Source organism: Tiliqua scincoides, chromosome 1 (genome assembly GCF_035046505.1).
Source record: "Tiliqua scincoides isolate rTilSci1 chromosome 1, rTilSci1.hap2, whole genome shotgun sequence".
Classification (NCBI taxonomy): domain Eukaryota; kingdom Metazoa; phylum Chordata; class Lepidosauria; order Squamata; family Scincidae; genus Tiliqua; species Tiliqua scincoides.
The window spans coordinates 212,659,606-212,682,788 of NC_089821.1; the positions used below are offsets into that span (position 1 = coordinate 212,659,606).

Consider the following 23,183-nt stretch of genomic DNA (forward strand, 5'->3'; position numbering starts at 1 on the left):
CCAAATTCATCCATATAACTGCATGTTTGCACACCTTTCCTGCTGGGGACTCTGCAAAATATACATATGTGCCATCATTGTGTATTTTCTATAAGATTTCCTACATAAACATGTTATTCATGTAGGAAACTATGTGGTCCTACACATCCTTGGTTCACTCATTTATTACTTCAGATTTCCCACTTGGGTAAACTGTTTGTGTAACTGGGTAGAACTATCAGTATTAACTTGAGACCTTGATGTGTATGCAAATGTATACAAGTTACTGCAATTAAAGTCAGAATTTTGGGAGTAACTAGTCACGATGGTACTTCAGAGTTGTGAAAACGGGACATTATCAGCTCTGCCTGTATAGCAGGATATGTCCTTCTTGCTTGAAACAAAAGGTTTCCAAAAACTGCAGTTATTGCCAGAACAGCCATTAGAACTCCTCCAAGAATCCAAATTTCTACTGATGGAAGGCTTCCTTTATCTGAAAGAAAGCACAAGACTTACCAAAAACATCAGATTTAAATTCAAAATTATCAGCATCCAACTTGCATTATATTTGCAAGGGACTGTATCCAAAGTAGTGTGAGAAGTGTGTGAATGATAGTTGTGCAAGCTGTCTTTCCTACCCTGCTCCTCCCTAGAACAGTTCTCTGAGCCACTTGAAAAGCTGCTCCTGTGGATCATGGGACCTCAGGAACAGGGTGGGATGTATTGCAGGGGGCTCCATAGGAAGAGGGAAGAGAAGCACCTTCTGCAAGTGATGAATTCAGACCCAGCACATACTCAAATTGCTGTGTAGATGCAAATCTCACTAAAGTTAAAAGATAGCCAGATAGCACTTGGATGATTTAACTTCATCAGTCAAAATGTTTGTTGTCAAGACATGTATAGAATATACTTCATAGTTCTACGAATTGGAGCTATCGTGCTAATGAGTTGAGCACTGATTTTTCATTAAAGCAAGTGGTTAGAATCTGATAGTTACAAGATCATATTTATATGCCTAAGTGCGCAATCTAGAGGCAACTTGCGTCAGCCCAGGAGGGTCACAAATGTGCCGTAAAGCACATTTGCGCCTCCTCGGGAGTAAGCCATGTCAGCACATGGAGGTATGCTGGCACACGGAGGCTTACTCCGTGAGCCTTGCATTGGCCCAGCTGGGCTGACGCAAGGCTCTGGGGTGGGCGGGGTGTGGGCAGGCAGGCAGTGGGTGGCCCCGGGGGTGGGCAGGTAGGGAGTGGGAGGCTAGGCCATTCCCAGGGAGATCGGAGTGGCATCAAGCTGCTCCACTCTCCTCTGACTTGTGTCACCTCAGGAGGTGGCGCAAGTCTGAGGAGACCCATAGGGACAAGCGTGCTTCACCCGGAGATAAGGGGAAAAGTTTCCCCTTGCCTCTGACTGAACCACTTTGGGCCCCTATCCTGCACTGGATACAGCACAAGCCTCTTGGCTTGCCTGTTCCAGCACAGGGTAGGATTGCACCCTAAATCACAACATCATGCAGAACAGAAAACAAGCAGAATTAAATGTTACAGTATTTGTAATGTTTATGGCATAACTATCATTCTTCACAGGATTATAGATGTTTCTGTTGTGTAAATGAGAACCACTCATCGTTCACTACAGGTTTAAGTATAGAATTACATTTAAAACATGTTTGTTGACCACTTACTTATTTTAGTCTCTTCATTATCCAGCAGCTTTAGTTTTATAGGACCATATGACACCATATGACTAGAAACTGGTATGGCTTCTCTTTTATTTCTGGTCAGCTTGTCATTGTTGGTGCAATTCTAAAGAAAAAATGCAAAACAGTAAATGTGGGTGCCCTTTCAATTCTCAAAAAAGTACAGCAGCAATTCCATCCAGCATTTTACCTCCAAAACCATTCACTTCCATAGTTGCTTTGATCATATTGTGACCCTCCTGAAATCCCTTCGCTGGACTTGTATTCTCTCCTGGATCCAGCACAAACTCTTGGTCCTTATCTTCAAAATCCTCCGTTGTATTGATATGCATTTGATTCCAAAAGCATCACACCTCAAACAGACTCATCCTTAGGGATGGGAACTCAACTCAAAATGATTCGACTCGAGTTGTGAAAAACATTGGTTTTGGTGACACGAGTCACGGATGTCCTTGACTCCCAATTCAATTCATGACTCAGGACCAATGACTCTGAAAAGAGTCATGACTCAATAGACTCAAGTCCCTATCTAGAGTCCCTGATATGTTTGTGTTCTTACTTACTTTTTTGACCTTGTGGGAGGTCCAGAAGTCAACCTTCAGGCCGGTGAGTGTAGCACATCCCTAATCATCCCTCTTTAGACAGAACCCTAACTGAAGTAACATCCCTCCAAAGCACTCCAAATTAAAGCAGAGCCATTGCTTCTTGTCTATCTCAAACTGCCTGGTGTGTTTTTGCCCACATATGGAAGATAACTTCCACCACTGGCATACCTAGGGAGGTCCGGAGGGGCAAATTCTCTGGGCTGCCACACCTGTGGGGACGCCACCGCCTTCATTGCTCTGTTCAGAGGGCCAGGGACACCGTGTGTGGCCTCTTCCAACCCTCAAAAGGCCTCCTAATGGCCTCTAAACGCCACTTTCAGTTTTCAGTGATGTTTAAGACCTTCTGGAGGCCTCAGAAAGCCTTCTGGAGGCTGGAGGAAGTCCCACACCTTATGTGGGGGGCAGCATTCTCCTCAGTAGGAGGCGGCATTCTGCGATCCTGGCCTCAGGCAGCACAGGGCCAGGATCACCAGTGACTTTCACGCAGCTAAGGAGAAGAGAGGAAAGTTAGGCAAATGAGATTGACAGTTGTCATCCAGGTACACAGCAATGGTATGAATCTGCTAATTGACACTTCTTTTCCCTTTCTAATCAGTGATTCTTGGGAGGCAACTATGAAAATGTGGAAACATGAGTCTTGTGCTGTTTGTTCTGCTCTGTGCAAGTTTCTGTGCAAGTTCTCTCTGTTCACAGGCTGTTTCTCCCAATAGCTAGTTTAACCTAACCATCTAAGAGCATCTCTGTGCCTTTTAGTCAGTCCTCAAACAAAAAGGAATATAAATATTATATTTCCTTGGGAATTCCTGCATCAGTCTTTCTGAAAATTTTCAGCAAATTTTCCCAGGGACAGCTCTGGATTTTCTGTGGCTATTGTACAAGCTGAGCACAAAACCATTGTAAGTTCAAACTTGTAATACTGTCTCTTTGAAATTTAGCAAGGAACTTACAGACCAATCCTATGCATGACGCACTGGCATCCTGCACTGGGTGACGCGAACCCTAGTGACGCCACTGACTAGACCCAGACAAGTAGGACAATGGTGGCAGGGATATAGGGTAGGCAGAATCCCCCACAGCCTCCCCACCACATTACGCACCCTCCTGCCCAATTTTGCCCCTCCAAACCTCCATTCTACTTTACCCCTCTTGCCATCTTACCTGTCTCAGCTGGTTTCTGCAGGCCCTGTGACACATGTAGGAAGGTCCTGGGAGCTGAAGCCCATTGAATTGGGCTGTTACTTGATTAAGCCAAATAATTGGAGACTTACAGCTGTCATTTATCACATTAAACTCAGACTATTTTATAAGAAAACGAGAGATAGCCTCTAATTTTACAACAGTCTCCTGTTCAAATGGCACACTTCTGATTTCTTTCTGCCCTTGCTCAGCATTTCATGAGATGACATCTCATTGATATAACACCAGGACAATAAATTTTCTGTGGAGCCTTGTGCCCATGATTGAATTGCTGCTAAGATGTGTCTGTTTTCTAAAGCATTCCACAGGACTACTGCAATTTATGCTGCCCTCGTTCTCCTAATAGTCTGTGATTTAAGTGCGAAAAGAGTGTCAAGGAACAGTGTTGTTCTGAAACCGGATATTATACTGCTTCCGTTAGAAAGCCCTGTCTCAGTTGCTGAGAAAATTTGTTAGCTGATTGCCAGTAAAGGTCACCTAGTTAAATTGCCACCAGGATTAAGTACCATTTCAGATCTTTTCCTATGACATTATGTTTTAAAGGGTCTGATTCAGTAATCTGCAAAAGCAGCATGTATTCACTTGACCCTTTTAGCCACTATTCTCCACCCAGTCCAAAGGCTTCCTGCACTGCAAGTTTGGGAAAGGAAGGAAACCCACAATTGTTCCTGCAGTTCTTCATGCCCTGCTCTGGCAAGGGACAAAATCTCTTGCCAGCTGTAGTGGGATAGTGGAAGATCCGGCGAGGAGGTAGAGTGTGGTGCCTGCAATGGCCCCTTTAAGAATTAAGGCCTGGGCTTTCAGCAAAGGGTGTGCTGCACAGCAGCTGCAGCCACTGAAGGCGATAAGGCTCTCAGGCATAAAAGCACTTGCTGAAGGGAGAGTTTGGTGTGGGTAACAGAAGGAGGAAAGCTTGAGGAAGGGCAGACTGGAGACATGGACTAAGGAATTGATGGTGAATGGACTTTGGTGTGTGGCTGCTGTGCCCCAGATCTGCTGAGGACCAAGGGTCTGCTGTAGTGGTGGGAGGCTGCTGGCAGGAGAGAGGACCTCTGTAGGTTGAACAGGTGAGCTACCCTGGAGGTGGGGTCCAGCAGGACTGCAGGGCAGAACCAGGGTCATTTGTTGGGGGAAAGAAGGGAAGCTAATTTGCTTAAAGTAGGTTTAATGTAGTGGTTCTTGAAAGAAAGAACCTTCTTTCAAATTGTAAAAATCCCTATTTAATAAGGCATTTAAATAAAAGCCTGCCTATGTAAACTGCCTTGAATAAAGTCTTGAATAAAGACCAAGAAAGGTGGTATATAAATACCTGTTATTATAATTCTCCAGGCAGAGCTTGGACTGGAAATCTGGCAGAACACCAGCCAAATTTCATGTCCACCTAAGAATGCTCAGGCTTTAGGTCCTCCCCCTTGAATTTTCACAGGCTGTGCTATAACTCCTTGATCAGGAGAAAGACAGATGTGTTGAGTGAAGTCCTGGGAGAAAGGTTCCAGTTTTGGCTTAAGGCCAAATGTGATGTGATATGACATAGGAAATCCATGATAAATCAACTGAAGCTTTAGAGTCCAATCTGAGCTTGGCATGTTAGCTCACTGCCAGTGTGCACTGTTGCAAACACGCTGTAAGGCATGTTTGCAGGCCCTAGTGCTGGTGCTAGACCAGTGCTGGCTGGTGCCAGGCAAGCACTGGAGCTCTGCCACTTGGTGGTCATGCAGACTACTGAGCAGTGGACAGGTAGGTGGAGGCACAGCGGGAGGGAGGCTCACCGCCCAACATGGAGGCTCTTGATTCTATGCTGACCTTTGGGTTGCATAGAATCAAGTAGCCCCATTGCGGGGCTATTCGTATTACCCGGGGGAAGGGGACAAGAGTTCCCTTCTCCCGAGGAGCCACTGGCAGCTGCCTGGAGCATGCTGGATGCAGCAGCAGCCATTTTTGACACCGCTGCAGCCCCATGCACCAGGCAGCTCAGGATTTTGCTGTTGAGTCATTCACCAATTAAAACTTACATCCCTTACTTCAACACATATAACTGTCTCATTACAGTTCTTGATCAGTGAAGTGGTGTCTGTTTATATCCAAATACAAATTAACAGGGTTATTGGAATGCTGATATTAAGCTAATTTCCACGGCTTTACATGACCGATACCAGATGGTCTCAACTGTACAAATAATGTTCTAATATATTAGAGTCCCCATAGACAGAAGGGATTTTAAAGGGATTATCTAATTTGGACCAATAACAGTCAAATGCCAATTATTTTAACCCTATAAATTAGAGGCGAAACAGTCAATATTTGATACAATTTTCATATTTAAAATGGAGAAAATTGAATTGGATGCTTGAATTGTGAATGTTAAAGCTCTCCCTTCAATTCAAAATTTTCTGATTTGTTTTGATGTGTAGAATATTGAAATGAATTTGTCCCCAGATTAATCTTTATGAGATGTGACATTGGCCATTCACTGAATATTGTCTGGAAATTTGAATATACTCACACACAACTGGGTGGGAGGGGGGAGGAGTAAGACGGGAAAATCCCTTACTGGTTTGCAAGTAGCTGCTATTCCATGACAAATCAGAACTGTGCAGTGTAGGAAAACATGATTATACGAGATGCCAACAAATTTGAACATTTGGATCCTAAACATGGCTTCTTCACCTTCTCCATTCATTATTATTGACAGGGTGTCATCGTTTGCCATTTGTGGACAACTATGTGGAGAAAAAAGAAACATAGATGATTACATCAGGTATCTCTGAAAGCAGATGCAAGAAGGTTAGCAGGATCCCAGCCTTCGCGTATTATACAGTACTCCTTATTTAAACTAATACTACAGTAGAAATACTTCATCAACTCATGATATTTCTCTCTGCACCCAACAGTTTAGAGATATACTTCTTTTTTCAATTGTGCCAGACAAGCAACTCCCTGATCATTGCAAATTCCAGATCATAGCCTCTGTCCCACCAGCAGTTTGTCAGAATGAGAACATATGCCACTCATGGGGGAAGAAAGGCTGCCCCCTCCTCCTCACCTAAAGAAAAGCAATGTGTAAGAGGACAATTGGGGTTACCAGTGTACCATGAGTGCAGCCATTACTCAAGTCACCTGCACACATTATCTTGTTTATGGGGAGAGAGATAAAATATTTAAAATTTTTCATGTACCTAACAAACCAGAGCATTTGACATATGTGTATGTCAAATGAGTTTGGAAATGCATAAGGTATACATCTACACACCCACGTGTCTGGTGAACTGCCTTAAATGGTGCACATTCCTTCATTGTCTGAGGATAAGGACCCTGTTCAAGAAGACGGTAATGGTAGGGTGCGGGGGAGGGGGTGTCTACCTCCTTCTCTATCTCAACTGTTTCTTTGGATTTGCAAAAAGAAAAAAAAACTCCAATACAAATACAGGGTTAAGCTGACGTGCTTATTTGTTTCATGAGAAGCAGATTACCCAGATGCATCCAGGAAACACCAGGCCTATCTGGTGTTCAGCGTTTGAAAGCTGGGTGAATATTCAACCAGAGCAGACTCTTTGCATCAGTACTATGCTCAGACAGAGGTGTCGTAGGTTGCCACCTTTTGTTTACCTCAAGCAAAACATCTTTTTTTTACCTGAATACATCAGTCCTTTTATGAAGTTTATCACTGAGCTGAGTAGTGATTCATAGCACCTATTGATGAGCAGAGCTACCTAATATAAATGAGGTGGATATATATGTGATTTGATATTCTGCAAACACTCACTAACATCCAACTCTTTGCAAATACAAAGCTGGTATGTCAGGGAGTCGGGTTCTAGCTTTTCTAACTTTTCCTGATTAGTTTTCATTGTTCTGGGATTTTGTTTTTGGTATGAGGGAACATTCAGTTTCCTGAATACTCCGCTGCAGTCTGAAATGGCACAACCCAAAAAAGGTTTACCACTTCATCATCTGTTTATGAGATGTGGTCTTAATGATATGGATGCCATGCCATCATTTCATCATGGGAATGAGTCATGGGCACAGGGAGAGTATCAAGGATTGGCCAAGTAGGACTCCAAGCCCATCAGAGGGCCCATAACCAGGATGACCTCGGAACTCTCAATGCCAGTGGCCCAATCAAGATGCAGACAGGGCAAATGGAGGCAGTGGGAGGCCTAAGTGCAAAACTGTATCCTGGGGGCCCCCAGCCACCTGGCATCAGCTGTGCATGTGGGAGCTGAGGTGGTTTCCTGAGTTGGAATGAGCAGGAAATCTTACATGATAATGCAGCTAAATGAATCCAAGTATCAAGTGGTGAGTATATATTTGAATACAGGTCTCAGATATAAGCCCCTGGCTCATTCATTTTAGAGGTGAGGACAAGCAGAGCAATTTGTTGAAAGGTGTGGGTGTGGGACTGGGGCATCTCAGCCAGTGCAGGAGGGAGGGGCTATTATGGCCATATAGTTATCATGAAAGTGTGGAGTCCAGGGCAGCTGCCCCGGTTGCCCTACCCAAGGGGCGGCTGTGAGGACAAGGTGAGGATAAGAGTTTCTGTTTTGCAACAACCTTGACAAAGCTACCTTTGGCTAATGCTATCTTTCCCATTAAAATCTGCTGAGTGTGTATTCCTCAGCAACAATAAGGTACAGGAGTTTGATATTACTAGTGAAACATCTGATGATTTAAACTGGTGCCGGAGTCCATGAGAGAAATTCTCAAAGATATACTTTGACCTGCTATGTACATACAACTTGCAAAGCATAGCTTGGCATTCACTTGACATCCCTGACTCCCACCAGCTTTATAGTTTAAAAAAACAGAAAAGGGCAGCAACATTTGATTGCAAACCATAGCAACTGTGTGTGTGGTGTGTGTGTGTGTGTCACTCAAGGAATACATTTTTTGGAATGATCCATTCAGTGTGCAATGGTGGAACACCAACCTGTCTTTCATAAAGGAATACTGAATAGCATGAACAGGATCTTTTGTTGGAGTAGACCAGCAGTTTTCAAGCCTGATTATTAAGTTACCTGGAACCTGTGAGAGACAGAGAGCACAAAAAGCAATATCAGGAACTATGAGTATTAATGCACAATATCAGTATCGAATATATGCCCAACCAAATCAGACAAATGAATCCAGTGGCAAAGGAACTGAAACTACAATCCATTCCCACAACAGAAACTCTCTTGCAAGTTAAAAATTCCCACAATTTTCACAGTAAGCAAGTTAGGATTAATTCTCATTTGCAGTCCAGCCCTAAGACATCTGACATCAGCAAAAGAGCTCTTAGGCACCAGCATGCTTCTAGTTGTTTTACTGCAATGTCACTGAGTTTAATCCAATAACTCTCAGTACCATTTGAACTTTGACATATATGTTATCCTCTAGAGTCAGAAAGGGAATAGTAGTCCACATGTCTTCAAAATTGGGGTCCTTGTAAAGCATCATGGACACAGAGAAGTTTCCATCTTCAGTATTTAGCGTAATAGTCCTGTTGAACAAAGACACCCAATGTGTATAAATGTGGCAATTTATTATTTATTTTTTGAAGACATGTATCTCGCCTTTCCCCTTGTAAATAAGTTGCCGAAGATAACTATAAAGTACAATATACAATATAAAGTACTTAGATATAAAATGCAATAAAACATACTGTTTTAAAGTCTGAATACTGAATAAAGTCTTGAATAAAGACCAAGAAAGGCGGTATATAAATACTGTATATTATATTATTATTATTATACTGAAATACAGCACACAAATATATTGTTTGTGGTGAAGTAATGTTAATTGCAGTACTCCTACCACTAATCATACCAATCATAATCATAATTTGGGCACCAGGATGAGGTCTCTTGTTATCTGGTGTGCTCCCTGGGGCATTTGGTGGGCCGCTGTGAGATACAGGAAGCTGGACTAGATGGGCCTATGGCCTGATCCAGTGGGGCTGTTCTTATGTTCTTATACAGCCCAATAGATAAATGAAAATGCATAGGATGCAACGGCCCTAGAGACTAGATCAGGGGTGCTCACACTTTTTTGGCTCGAGAGCTACTTTGAAACCCAGCAAGGCCCAGAGATCTACCAGAGTTTTTTTTACAATGTTTGCGCCATCATAACATATAACATTTATGTGTACAATGTATGTTGGTGTACCTTGAGCCCCACTGAGTATAACAGGACTTACTCCTGAGTAGACATGCCTAGGATTAGGCTGTGAGGCTGCAATCCTAGCCACACTTACCTGGGAGTAAGCCCCATTGAGTACAATGGGCCTTACTCCCGGCGTTTCCTCCCAGAGGCACCTGAAGGGGGGGGTCGGCACTCCGCGATCTACTCATTTTGCCTTGCGATCTACCGGTAGATCGCGATCCACCTATTGAGCACCCCTGGACTAGATGGTACCATTTTAATTGAGGTTGCAGATTTTTTCAGGCAAGACTCCTATGCCAGGCAGAATTTCATCTGCTGAAGCTTAACGCAGTATGGTAAAGCAGTAGGAAAAACACAGAAGCAATGCTTGGTAGAACAAGGTAGCAGGAAGTCTCAGTAAGTTAACTCCCCCTCTTCTCCAGGGAGTAATCTTCAACTGTGGGTCTTGCTACAGTGTGGGCAGCAATGGTTAATCCAGCCTCATTCAGTTGCTTCTTAAGTGATTTTATTCCAGGCACCCGTTTCATCTGGTATCCCAAAAATTAAAAGCAGGCTTACCTGATGTCAACACTGATCTTATTTTCTCCATTAGGTTGCTGCACCATGTAATTAATAGGATATCTGCAGGCAAATGTAATATTGATAAAGGTTCTTGTAATGATGTCAGAGAAGTTGTTCTGTATGGTGTTGATGAAAGTAATATGAGCCCCATCCGAATCCTGCAAGTCAGTTAACAAAGAATCCAGTAAGTTTAAAGTTTGAAATTGACAGTGAAATAAACACAATGTCCACTGAAGGTTGCCTGGAAAGCCCATCTTCAGACTTTGACACTTTGCTGCTAGAGAGCCCAGCAATGTCAGGCATCTTCCCAGGGGCATGTGGGCATATTCTCAAAAATCTATTGAGCAGAATCCCAGATCCAACATAATCTCCTGTCAACTTTCTTTCCCCTCCACTTTGTCAGTTCTCAGAGACCAATGGAAGATTGAGGAATGAAGGATCACACATGTAATAAGAGTGTCTTATAGCCCAATCCTATTCCCTTCCTCCACCAATATAACTCCCCTTCACAGTTGTTGTGAAGCAAGCTCTACCAACAAGCACCATAGGCCCAGCAGTGGGGAAGCCGCAGTGGCCTCCCATGTACTGGCAGGTTAATGGACATCCTCCAGAACAGATAAGCCCACACAAGTGGTTGGAGGGAGGTGGGGAGAGGGTTGAATGGGGTGGGTGACAGGGGAAGGGTGTGTGGAACAGGGCAGTAACAGGGGCAGTGCGGAGAGCAGTTCAGGCCTGTGGGAGTGGATGGGCAGAGGTGGCGCATGCTGAATCCTGAGCCCCTTCTCAGGCCTGATCAGTCTGCACAGAGCAATGTGGACTTGTACCAGTGATTGAGCTGGCACAGGTCCAAGTTGCCCCATTGTAGTTGCTGGGGCTTACCCCGGGCAAGGGGACAAATTACCCCTTACTGAGGAGACCTCCAGTTGCCAAAAATCCCTCATGGGATGTAGTGGAAGCCATTCCAGTGCCGCTGCATCACTGCACAGGAATTTTGGTAACATTGTGTTGTTAGTCCTTCTAGGCAAGGGATCAGGCAGGAGAGGCAGGAGCTAGAGACTCTGCCCTGAACCCATGGCATATGACAGAGGACTGTGGTAACTCACAGTTGAATACTTTGCACATGCTCATTATTTTGCTTTATTTTAAGTTTGTGCCCTGGGCTTCAATGAAACACCCACCGGGGCAATTTTGGCATAATGAAAATAGTTTCTGCCACTCTGCAATGTTCAACTAATGTCTTTTGCTTTTAAATCATAGAAGCACGCAATGTATTCATACTGAATATGCACAGTCAAATAAGCAGCACATAAAATCTGTGTTAACACCATACGTTCTACTGGTTTGAATCTAGCTGTTGATGTGAATAGCCATCCTCAACATTTTTCAGAAAAGGCCGTTATTATGCTTATGAGCCATATTCAGATTTAGAGAAAGAGACTATGACTATTCAGTCCCACACTGAATTAAGTGCAAATGAGATCCTGCAGGCCTTCCCTCTACTTAATAACAAGCATACAGGAAGCCAAATGTGGCATAAAGAAAAGGTATACAAAACATTCAAATTCTCATAATATCTCTTGCTTATTACCATTCTTGTTCCGCAGTCTGTGAAATTTGTCTTAATGCTGAACACATATTGGTTGTCTACTTTAGTGCCATGGCATTCAGGGTCATTAAGGTGCAAATCAGAGATCTGGAAAGAAAGAAACCTGCTTTTTTTCTGCAGTTACATTGTAGCGCTGTCTTATATCATATTTAGAATTGAAATATCTAATCCAGGGATTTCAAACTTGTTTCATACAGAGGGCTGACGTTAGCATTTATGGCACCTGCTAAGGGCTGGAAGTGACATCATTAAGCAGATGATGATCAAAGATAAGCACTTTTTTCTCACATAGAAACTCATTTGCTGCAAATGACAGAAGAATGTGCAAATCTTGTTCATATTTTCAAGATATAAGAGCCTACTTATCAAGCTTAGAGAGCCCAACTATAATGGGGAACAAATAGATTGCTTCCAGGGGCTGCATTTGGCCTGCAGGCCTTGTGTTTGACACCCCTGATCTAATCAGTATATCTTGAATCTGAAAACCTGATATCGCCCTTGGATTGTGCCTTTACTGATTGCATGATTTAATGCTCCCATTCTTTGAGAAGCACACAATAGACAGAACTTCAACAGGTCTAGCTTTCCCAATCTGTATCTTTTGAATTTCTGCCCAGCATACACATTGATGTGTGAATGATGTAGGAACTGATGTAGGAAGCAATTGATGTAGGAAGCAATGCTGCTGTGTGCAGGAGAGGGTTGCAAGTACTTGATTTTGAGTGATAAAATTTATATTTTTAATTTGCTGCAGTTACTATAATTCTCTTATCCCCGTCTTATCCCCACCCCAACCCAAAGCAACAACTTGTTTGATAACATTTTAATGATAAGGTACACCTTTCTCATTATGCTGTCCTTATATTTGTGTTGCAAATTTTCCATGTTGATGTGTATTTTTTTAAGCATTCTAAAATTTTAAAATATTTAAAATTTTAAAATAATTTTTATCCTGCTTTAGGAAAAAGAAAATGCATTTATTTAAATAAATAAGAAACCACCAATTGTTATCATCATGTGTCAGTTTGCTTCCTACTGATATGACAGCAACAATTTCTGTTTGTGGACATCTAGTCACATCATTGGCCTGCAGCTCTCAGTCAAAGAGGTACATTACAAAATGAAATAAAAATCCCCCTCCCAAAAAAATAATGTCCCTTACACTTTCTAAGAACAACTGAAATACCCCATGCTTGAAGCCTGTAAGAGAGATGTGGCATTTCCCTAGCTCTTGTGGTGCAATCAGGTCACATTTTATCATCATTTGGCTGGCAGCAGCCAGACAACTGGAATATAAAACAGATGAAGATGTGGTCATAAAACTAGACACAGTGCACATGATTTCCTCTTCTGTAGTTCACAGAATGTTCTCTGAAAACCAGAGAGGGATGAGCTTGCTGCTCTCACAGATACTAGATATTCAAAACATGAAGATATTAAATAGTTGCTCTCCTTTATCAAACTATACAAAAAGGATTATGACAAGGAAGATCTGGGTAAAGTGTGTTCCATGGTGTTACAATTCTTCAAAGCATAACTGGTGATAAGTGTTATGAGGAATGCAAAAAATTGGGTAGAATCTAGATTTTTTTCCCCCCCAATGTTCCCATATGAAGAGATGTTGTTTTACTTAAAATGATGAAATTGGAACACTTACTAATATTGGAGGATTCTTTGATAGGAAGAATGTACTTGGGATTTCTACTGCAATCAGGTCCTTGGTACAGATGATAGTTTCATTGATTTCTGAAAAAGTAATAAAATTGCGAGCTGGTAGAGAGGGAGGAGTTCATTATTCATAACCAATGTCTAATTTTATTTTGCCTCTGATACAGCTAAGTTTTTAACTGTGGTCATGGAAGGACAAAGATGAATTTTCAAAAGAAAAGAATCACTCTTATTGTTACAATACATTTAAGATTTGAATATTATTGCACTTATGAAAATGTTAGCCTGTTCTGTGGCTTGCTTGACGCTTAGTATGATCACTATTAAGGCAGGAGGTTACAGGAGATGGTTGGTTCTGGTAGTGATGGCCCTCACTGGATCCTATCCTGTCCATGGGCAGCCTTCCTGCTCCCTTTCTCTCCTCAGACTTACACCAGCAAAATTGCTGGCACGGGTCTGAGGAAACACACTGCAGAGTAGGGGGCTAACAGCCCAATTCTAAGCAGTGCTGGTGCATGGCCTGGAGTGCACCACTGCCACTGATGCTCCCCTCATTCAACCTCCCCACCCCAAACCCCCTCCCTGCCTCCAACACACCCTCCTGCCACACTCTTCCAGCCCCCGCATTGCCCAGTTCAACCTTACCTGTGCTGGCCAGCACTAGGGTCAGATGCTGTGCTGCCAAGCCAGCGCAGGCCTTTGCACCAGCCCAGCCAGCTGACAAGTAGCTACCAATGTGCCTTATGACATGTTTGCAACACTCGGAGCTCTCTTGGGGGTGGATTGTGCTGTCAATCACTTTTCCCCTCTGAAGCCTCCTGAACTGTGTCTCTCCCCCCCCCCCCCCACGACTGGATACAGCACACCTGTTTTTTGGCGCAGCTGCACCACGGAAGAGGATAGAAAAGATAGGATTGGGCTGTAAGTGAATTTCACCCCTTCTGAACTGAAATAGAACATGCGTCAGTCCTAAATAACATTGTAAAGAGATCTTTTGAATTGATTGTTTTCAGCTATGACTTGAAGTACCACATAGTCCCATTCCTGATTGAAGGTCCTTACACACTAATTTCCTTCTGAAATGTCACTGAGGTTATTGGCTGGACAGAAGGATAATTTATATTCCAGATGGAATCATTAGCCTTTGGGTGGCTTAAAAGGAAGATGACTTAGCTTCCTGCTTTCCATGGTGATCAGTCTATATATTGATGGCCTAATGTTAGTACCAAATGACTTTCAGACAAGAATGACTGTCATATTTCTTCTAGCTGGAGGATGAGAATAGTGAGACCAGAAGGGAATACTGGATAAAGGTCCAGTTCTGGTTCTGGATTAGGAAACAGGGGGGGAAAACACCTCAGAGAGAGAACTGTTTTGCAGAAGTCTGCAGAAAACTGTTCTGCTACCTCCATGACCCCAAAGAGCTGCGCTAACACCCTCAAATGCAGCTAAGGCATACTAAGTAAAATGTTGAATTTTTTATTTTTTCCACTTTATGGATCCTTATGCCTGATCACAACCTTCTTTTGAAATTCCCCCCAGTTTCAAGGGCACTGCTGAGATAAGGAAGATTAACATTCAGTTGTCACTAGAGGCATAGCCAGGTCCAGCACCACCCTGGGGTAGTGATGTCACGCAGTGTCTTGACATCACATAATGTTGTAATGTCACTTCCGGGTTTGGAGGAGGGCAGGGGTGGTGGCTTTGCAATGTGGCTGCTGCTCCCCCATTCCTTCTCCAGCTGGTTGGCAACCTTCAGTCTCGAAAGACTATGGTATAAGCCTACAGCATCCGGTATTCCCAGGCGGTCTCCCATCCAAGTACTAACCAGGCCTGACCCTGCTTAGCTTCCGAGATCAGATGAGATCGGGCATCTGCAGGGTAACAGTTGCAGCTTTTGGCTTTTGCCCAGCTGCTGCAGGCTCCCAAGCATAGCACTGTGTTTGGAGGTTTGCAGCAGCTCGACAGAAACTGAGGATCGACTGGGAAGCTGCTGCTCAGTGGCACCCCATCAAGCGGCACCCGGGCAACTGCCCTATTTGCCATACCTTAGGGACACTACTATGTGTCCCATAAGCACATAGGACTCAGTGTGTGATTTTTTTTTGGGTTCTATCCTATGGGCCTTACAGGTAAGATTGCATAGGATTGCACCAATAGATGTAACAGGATCTTCATCTCAGGACCATTTCCACAGGAGATGGAACAAGCTGTAACCAAGAAACTGGATTTTTATCACACGATCGACCTATCTGACCTATTTAGCATTGCTAGAAAGTTGTTCTCACCTACTGTGAACACACACTAGGCTATTAAAGACTTTTTTTAGTAGTCTACTAAAGCCAATACTGAAACAAAATGTGTTAGGGCCCAATCCTATCCCACTTTCCAATGCAGCCGCAGCCGCAATGCAGCCCTGAGGAAAGGGAACAAACACCTCCTTTTCTAGAGGAGGCCTCCATGACTGCCTCCCTATTGCAGGATGCAGCACATGCCCTATGGGCAAGTGCACCAGTGCTGGAAAATTGGTTGGGATTTGGCCCTCAGTCTTTAAGGTGCCACAAGGCATTGTTGTTTATGCTTCTGTGGACCAACTCAACTTTGGAAGCTGTAGACATACAATGCAAGATTTGAAAAGGAGAATAAATATAATGGAATCTGTATGTAGGCTTCTACATGATATTCTCTAATAACAACTAACTACTAGGGAGGATACTGGGATCAGAGAGTGACAGGCAACTTTCAGATCTGCAGACGTATGCATGGTGTTTCCACGTCAGAGATGCTTTGTTTATGAACTTAGAGGATCTGCTCTAAAAATAAATATTGCAAAGAACTATTTAGCGGTATACTGAGCTAAGTAATGAAAGCAGAAGCGCGTAAAATACAGGCCAATCCTGGTGGATCAGCTTCAGGGAATTTGCCTTGCCCCATAGAAACTCCTGAGATTAGAGAATGACTCCTGTTTTCAAGTTCCCAGAGCTTCTCTGGAAGAAAGTAGAGCTCTCTATGTGCCAATCTGTCAGCAAGACTGCCAAGAGGCAGCCGTTAATCTACAGGAAGAGAGGAAAGTGCCAGAGAGAATCCTGCACAACAGCACATGTTGAGTAATCCTGGGCATCTGTGCCAAACCAATGTGGTGGGGGGAGTGAGGGGAGGACAGAAGTTGTGACCAGCTGCAACATAGTCCAGGACTCCTGAAACTGTAGTCGTTCTGCTGATTTCGTCCTAGCTCCTTCAAAAACAACTGTTAGCCAAGTGTAAAATAGCATGTCAGGTTTTTGGATCAGATCATCAAAATCCAAGGGCACAATTTGCTTTCTGTTGTAAACTAACAATAAAAAGTAATAAAGGAAAATATACAGAAACTCAAACAGAATTCTTTTCCAGTGAGAAGACAAATACCAACATCATTCCATGCTTCTAGTGTGCTATTTTTGCAGGTACTAGATGTTCTGATTGTTTTACTCTTGACCAGGGGGCTCCAAACATTTTGGCAGGAAGGCCAAATCATCTCTCTGACACTGTGGGGGGGGGGGGGGAGAATAAATTTACATTTCAAATTTGAATACATTTACATAAATAAATATAGAGATGGAACTTATATGAATGAATGAAGGTCTTGCAATAGCTCAAGGCCTATAAAAGGCCTTTCCTTTGCTGCCACTGCTGCATCATGGATGTGAAATACAGGCAGTGGAAGGAGCCCTCATCCCACTGCTCATGTGAGAGGTTGAACAGTTGGCCATCATGCTGAGAGCAGTTGCATCAGGCCAGCGGGGGCTCCAGCAAGTCTATGGAGGGCCAGAGGCTCATTGGAGACTGGGGGTTCCCTGAGGGCTGGATTGGGAGTCCTCGAGGGTTACAAGTAGCCCCAGGGCTGCAGTTTGGGCACCCCTGCTCTCGACCCTTCTTTTTCCTCCCTTTTCCTATCTTTCTCAATATAGTAGTGTAGATTGCCATGTCTGTGGGGGGCAAGGACTTGGCTTTTTGGCTTATCTTATTTGATAAATTGCATAAATTGCCATGCGTAGTACTGGTGTTAAATATTACAATATTACTGCTACTCCTCAGTGCTGCTTCCTGCATAGCAGTGGCATTGTTGGATCAGAGCTAGGCACGTGCACAGCAATAACTTGCACTTTGGTCTAGTTAGGGACCAGAGCATGGATAAAAGTCAAAAACAGATGAATGACAAAGCAGAACCTTATCTAGCTTGCGTGTGTGCCAAACCTAAACAAACAGAAATCAAAGAAAAATAAAATAAGAACATCAACTAATGTCATGAAAGGTTGGGTGAAATTGGACTAAAGAGGAAAGCACGGGGACAAAATCTGAAGTGTTATAATTAAAAACGGCTGAAAGAGCAAGGTGATGTACATCAAGTGGATGAAAGTCATGGTAACGTTGTAGTGAGCCAACATTCTATTTTCAACAACTGTCAACCACATGCAAGTCTGGGAAGGCCAAAGGTGATAGTTTTGCCCCACTGATTGTTTCCTAGGCACATGGAAGTTTTGTTTAGCCATTATGGCAAAATAGCTGCATAGTGCATATGTTTATATGGATAAACAATGAACCAGACCTCAGAAGATCTACTAAAACGTAATTATGATTCTTATAAAAAATGATAAAATTTGACATATTTCCCATATGGGTTGTCATATGGACTTTTCTTTAGATGTCAGAATCTCTTTAGTAAGATCCGCTTTATAAAAAAAAACTCATTTTATTCACATTCAGAGGCAGACAACCTCTGTCAGGAGATAGACGGGGTGGGGGAATGTGTCCCCATTGATCTTCCAGGATTTCTCTGGTATTTCAATACCATTGATTGTAGTGTCCTTCTGAGCCTCTCCAGAAGACTGAGTGGGTGGCATGGGTTTGCTGGGATTCCACTCCTACTGTCTGTCCAGAAGAAGTGCTCAGCAACTCGTGTTCTGCCCCATAGGGGTACTCCCCTTTCTGCTTTTAGTATCTACATGGAGCCACTAGGAAAGGTGGTCCAAAGATATGGAATTTATTAACATTGGCACGCTGTTTGTGGCACTCAGTTCTCCCCCTCATCCTTTTTCTTAAACCACAGTGTAAATTCCTGAACTGGTGCCTGGAATTACTAATGGGCTGGAAGGAGGCCAAGAAATAAGAAATGCAATCCAGATAAGATGGCAGTGGTAGACAATGAGCTTTTACAGCTAGAAAGTGGGTGGCCTACTCTGGGCAGGGACATATTCCTCACTCCCACCTCAATCAGTTTGCTGTTCTTTCTGGACCCAGACTTGCTCTTGGGCTCTCAGGTGTCAGCTCATGCCAGGTTTGCCTTTTCCCAGCTTCACATGGTGCACAGCTGCACCCTCTTCATGATGATTGTCCATCCTGTAGTGGTTCTAGAGGTTACCACAACAGGGATTATGCAGGCACGTTCATGATGACTATAATGATGCTTATGTGGAGCTGTCCTTGAAAATTATTTGGAAGTGGGAACAGAGCAGCTAGAATCCGGCTGCAGGTGCCAATTTACATTGGCACTGTTTGCCTTTGGTGCCCAGGCTCAATTCAAGATGCTGCTGCTTTTGATATTTGAAGCCCTGCCTGGTCTTCTCTCTGTTTGAGCACCTCCTCCCATGCATCCCTCACTGTGCATTAAGATGTCATGGTGAGTGTGCCTGTCATCTAGGCATCATGAGTCAAAACATCATCAGGAACAGTGTTTCTCAATCAGTGGTACGGGTACCTCCAGTGGTACTAGAGGTGGTGTCTGATGGTACTCAAGGGATCCCTGGACACCCACCGCCCGGCAACGAGATCAGGAACGTGACACAACAAACAGCAGTAGGAGGCTCAGCTCAGCTCTGTGAGCAGAGCTTCAAAGCATGCTTTTCCATGCTTGAAAAGCCCCCCCCCCCCAATCCACCCTGAGCCTCTTACTGGTGTTTGTAATGTTGCATCTGGACTCCCAACCCAGAAGTAACTGGCAATGATGTCATTACTAATTACTTCTGGTAGTACTTCAAATAGGTAGACCATGTGAAGTGGTGTGGTGGAGGGCTAACATTGAGAAACACTGATCTAGAACTTTCTGAGTGGCAATATCCCAACAGTAGGGGTTTGTACCTGTCATGCTGCTTCTAGGTGTTTGGAAGGAAGGCTAAGGCAATTTTATTCTAGAGAGATTTCAGCTGAAATTTATCACATTTTATTCAGTTGGGTTGTGAGTTTTAATTTTTGTCCCATGGGCTGTAGATATAGTGATTATTATACAGGCACCCTCCTGTTTCCATGAGGGTTCCATTCTGGAATCCCCTGCAGTTAAGTGAAACCATGGATACAGGTGAACGCCTCTCCCCCACCCATCAAAGCTGAGGGGAGCTCTGCTCCCCTTGCCTCCAGAGGGTCCTCTGAGCCCAGCCTTGGATATCCATCCGAGGCATCTGCCGGGCTCAGGCTGAGCCTTAAGGTCAAAAAGCTGCAACTTCCATTTTTTCCGTGAAACTGGAAGTGATGTTTTTGAAGCCTTATAAGGCATATGGAGGTCTGGGGAAATGTCCTCTGCTGGAATGACAGGACCCTCTGGAGGCAAGGGGAGGAGAGCTCCCGTTGACTTTAGAGGGGGTGCATGGGGGGTGTGGACTTGATCTGCCAATAAGTGAATCTGTGGATACAGGATCCATGGATATGGGGGGCCCATATTTTTTTGATGTTCTTTTGTATTGTGGTTCTATTGCTGTTGAATGCTATGGCGTTTTTAAAAAAGTTAATTTAATTTTAGCAATTCCGTTGAAATATCTTTGAATTCCACCCTTCCCGTCATACCAGTCTAGATTTTTCTCCAAATGTTATGCTCAATAATTTAGTAAAGTACTTCTTTGCTAGCGTGAGATGGCGAGGCTTTCCTATATTGCTAAAGCAAGTCAATGACGAAATAATTGGTAATGAACTTGATCAGCGCACAGAGTGAGATTTAGAGTGAGAACCAAACAATTCATATGATTCTCTAAATATTCATAAGACAATAAAAGAACAGTAATAAAATGCACTATAACTTCCCCTTAGCACATTCCTCCTTCCTTTCAGTACGAAATATAAGACTGTTAAGCTATGGAAATGGAGAAGGAAAAAATTATTGGAAGATATTTAATGTATAGCAGTTTTGTCTTGTTTATTCTTGTTCCTCAGGGAACATTTTGAAAAGCTTGAATGTCTGCATTCCCTGGCCCAGAGTGTTTTACTCAGGAATGAGGCATCATCTCTGTTTAGAACGCTGGCATTAAAAATAGAAGACATCCAATAACCAACATGCATAAGCCTTAATTTTTCAACGAGATTATTATAACAAACTGATTTATATGAAGACAAAAGCTAGCAAGTGATTTTGTAATAGTAAATAAGCATTGACTTCAGAACAGGTAGGATTTTCACATGAGGAATTTTAATAATTCTCTATTCTAAAATCTGTAATTCCTCTTTTCTAGGATTGTAACAAAGATGCTTTCATAAGATGTTTGGCACAATAAAGCAGCAAAACAAATTAGCAATACATACCAGCTTCATTAGATCTCCAGAGTTTAAAATATGGTGTCACCCAGGCTTTGTGCTGTATTAGTGTCCTTTCCATAAAGAACCTAAATCTCCCCAAAGGATGACATAGAGATTTGATGCTAATCATGATTCCATGAAATGATGGTTCTAAAGACTTTCATTGTTTCCACCTGACTGTATCTGGAAAGTCACTGTGCATTATTTTTACCACAACTCATAGGAAGACTGTAGTCATAGGCCATGTTTTGAAGGCCACATTTTGATTATACATTTACAAAGTTCTCCAAAGTTGGCACAAAACAAGTGAGACCTTAGAACTGGCCATGAGCTAATCATAGTTTAGAATATTGCAGCCTTCTTTCAGAAGAAATGCTTAACCGAGATAACTCACCCTCCCCTGTGTTGGTCCCTCCTGAAGAAATCAACAGAGAAGCTAGTAGAGTAGCAAGAAAGGACATTTTGCAGGGTGCCATCAGAACAAGATTTCCTCAAGGAACACCTGCTAGGAAACCTCCCTCGTACTGGATCTTTCTGCTCTTCCAACTTTGTGTCTTGGCTGGGGGTTTGGGATCTGTGTGTGGTGCAAAGGGTTCCTCGAGCTTCTTTCCCCCCCCCCCTCCTCAACCTCTTCAGAGCAATGAATGCCTCCCATTGAAGTCAGAAGGGTGTTCTGGGTCCAAACAATAGGATTCCACAGAGAGAACCAGTGGAGACCATGATTACTCACACCAAACTCGCTACCTATTTTAACGCTGAATTCTGTCCAAGAAGAAAACCCCTTTTCGTCCGTCCCCCCTCCCCCACATTTTTGTCTTTTACTATAGCAGCAACTTAGCATGTCTTTTATTAGGGAGGAGTGGCTCCCTTTACCTCATTCCCTTCCATTGGATTTCTCCCTGGGTGTTTTATATCCTTCCATTCCGCTCTGCAGAGGGGCAGTACATTATTTACAGCTCATTTTTTGTTCCTTGGGAACAAGAAGCGAAGGTGCAAAACAAAACCTCACCGTTGCTACCCCCTTACAGAAGACATCAAAGGAGATAAAAAAAATGTCACCATTATCTCTGTAGGCAACGATATATATTCTCTTTCAAAGGAGAAGTAAGAATGTTCTCAAAGGAAAAATTAGCAGTATTTTCAAAAATTAAAGTATTAACTTGGAACCCTGCATACTCCAAGTCACCATTGTCCAGTTTTTCCAGGCAATGACCCTGATTGTATGGAAAGAATTTCATTGAAAGAGACAACAGCTGGAGACACAGAGTGTGGAAGAAAAATTAAGGATTAATGGGACCAACACATGACCTAGCTCAGGAAGGCTGGCCCAAGTGCTCCTGACACTGGAGGCAGTACGCCAAAAGCTGCCCCTCTTACCCGATGATGTCCCAACCTCTGCTTCTCCAACTCTCCAATGTTCTAGCTCAGCATTCTCGTCCCCCCCCACATTTCCTCTTCCACTCTGTCTCCCTCTCCCTTTTTCCAATCCAGGGAATGGAAGGAGAAAGAGGAGAAGTGGAGGTAAGTTGGCAGACTGAGATGGGCACCCCTCAACAAGCTGTTGCCTGAGATGACAGCGTCAGTTGGCCTCATAATTATCTGTGTAATTATATTATGAAAGGAGACAGCCAACAGGTTGTCCAAATATTAGTACATTTTGGTTTTGTAATCATGATTTAACACTTGAGTCACTGCAAATAGGAAAGTTCTTTTGCTTAGGTCATAATCCTAACCGCACTTATTAGAGAGCAACAGCCCAATTTTGAGCTTCCCAGCACCCAGGGCTGCAACAGTGCCGAAATGGTGACCACTGAATCCCAGGGGGCTGGGTCGCACCACCAGGGGTACTCTGAGTAAGCCAGGTAAGCCCAGGCGGCCCCAATGGGTCTCCTTGGATCTGCGCCTGCTATTGAGCAGGCACCAATTCAAGGAGACCCATGTCAGGTCTCCCAGGCTGCAAGGAGGGGGTCAGGATATGGACACAGGGCCTGCTGCTATCTCTACCCCCCTCCCGCCCTGCTCACTCCCTTCCATGCCTTCCCCCCATTCTCCCTCCACCCCAGAATGCCCCCCCCCGCCCAGACTTACCTCTCCTGTCCGCCGGTCTTCCGTCCATCAGCCGGCGCTGGCCCAGCGCTGGTTTGCATTGAGCTAGCTCTGGCGCTGGCCCATCACAGGCTGTTGCAGACAT

At 43.6% G+C, this 23,183-nt stretch overlaps 1 protein-coding gene and 1 pseudogene across 1 annotated transcript; both read right to left on the bottom strand.

Moving 5' to 3' along the window:
• Positions 1–299: 299 nt before the first annotated feature.
• On the bottom strand, positions 300–23,183 carry LOC136647227 (uromodulin-like). The gene is made up of 9 exons (XM_066622751.1): positions 23,081–23,183; positions 13,446–13,558; positions 11,771–11,875; positions 10,180–10,340; positions 8,824–8,959; positions 8,408–8,502; positions 6,032–6,200; positions 1,664–1,784; positions 300–472 (listed from the first exon to the last, which is right to left on the bottom strand). The coding sequence occupies exons 1-9, from the start codon at positions 23,181–23,183 to the stop codon at positions 300–302; spliced, it is 1,176 nt and encodes a 391-aa protein (XP_066478848.1).
• Positions 15,236–15,352, bottom strand: LOC136638329 (5S ribosomal RNA; annotated as a pseudogene).

Excerpts from the sequence above, each read along its gene's own strand:
- LOC136647227 (XM_066622751.1), bottom strand. The coding sequence starts at position 23,183 with ATGTCTGCAACAGCCTGTGATGGGCCAGCGCCAGAGCTAGCTCAATGC. Across the intron at positions 1,785-6,031 it reads TAGCAGCTACTTGCAAACCA|AATTGCACCAACAATGACAA; the intron begins GTAAGGGATTTT and ends TTTTTTCTTTAG. Across the intron at positions 473-1,663 it reads TAATGAAGAGACTAAAATAA|ATAAAGGAAGCCTTCCATCA; the intron begins GTAAGTGGTCAA and ends GCTTTCTTTCAG.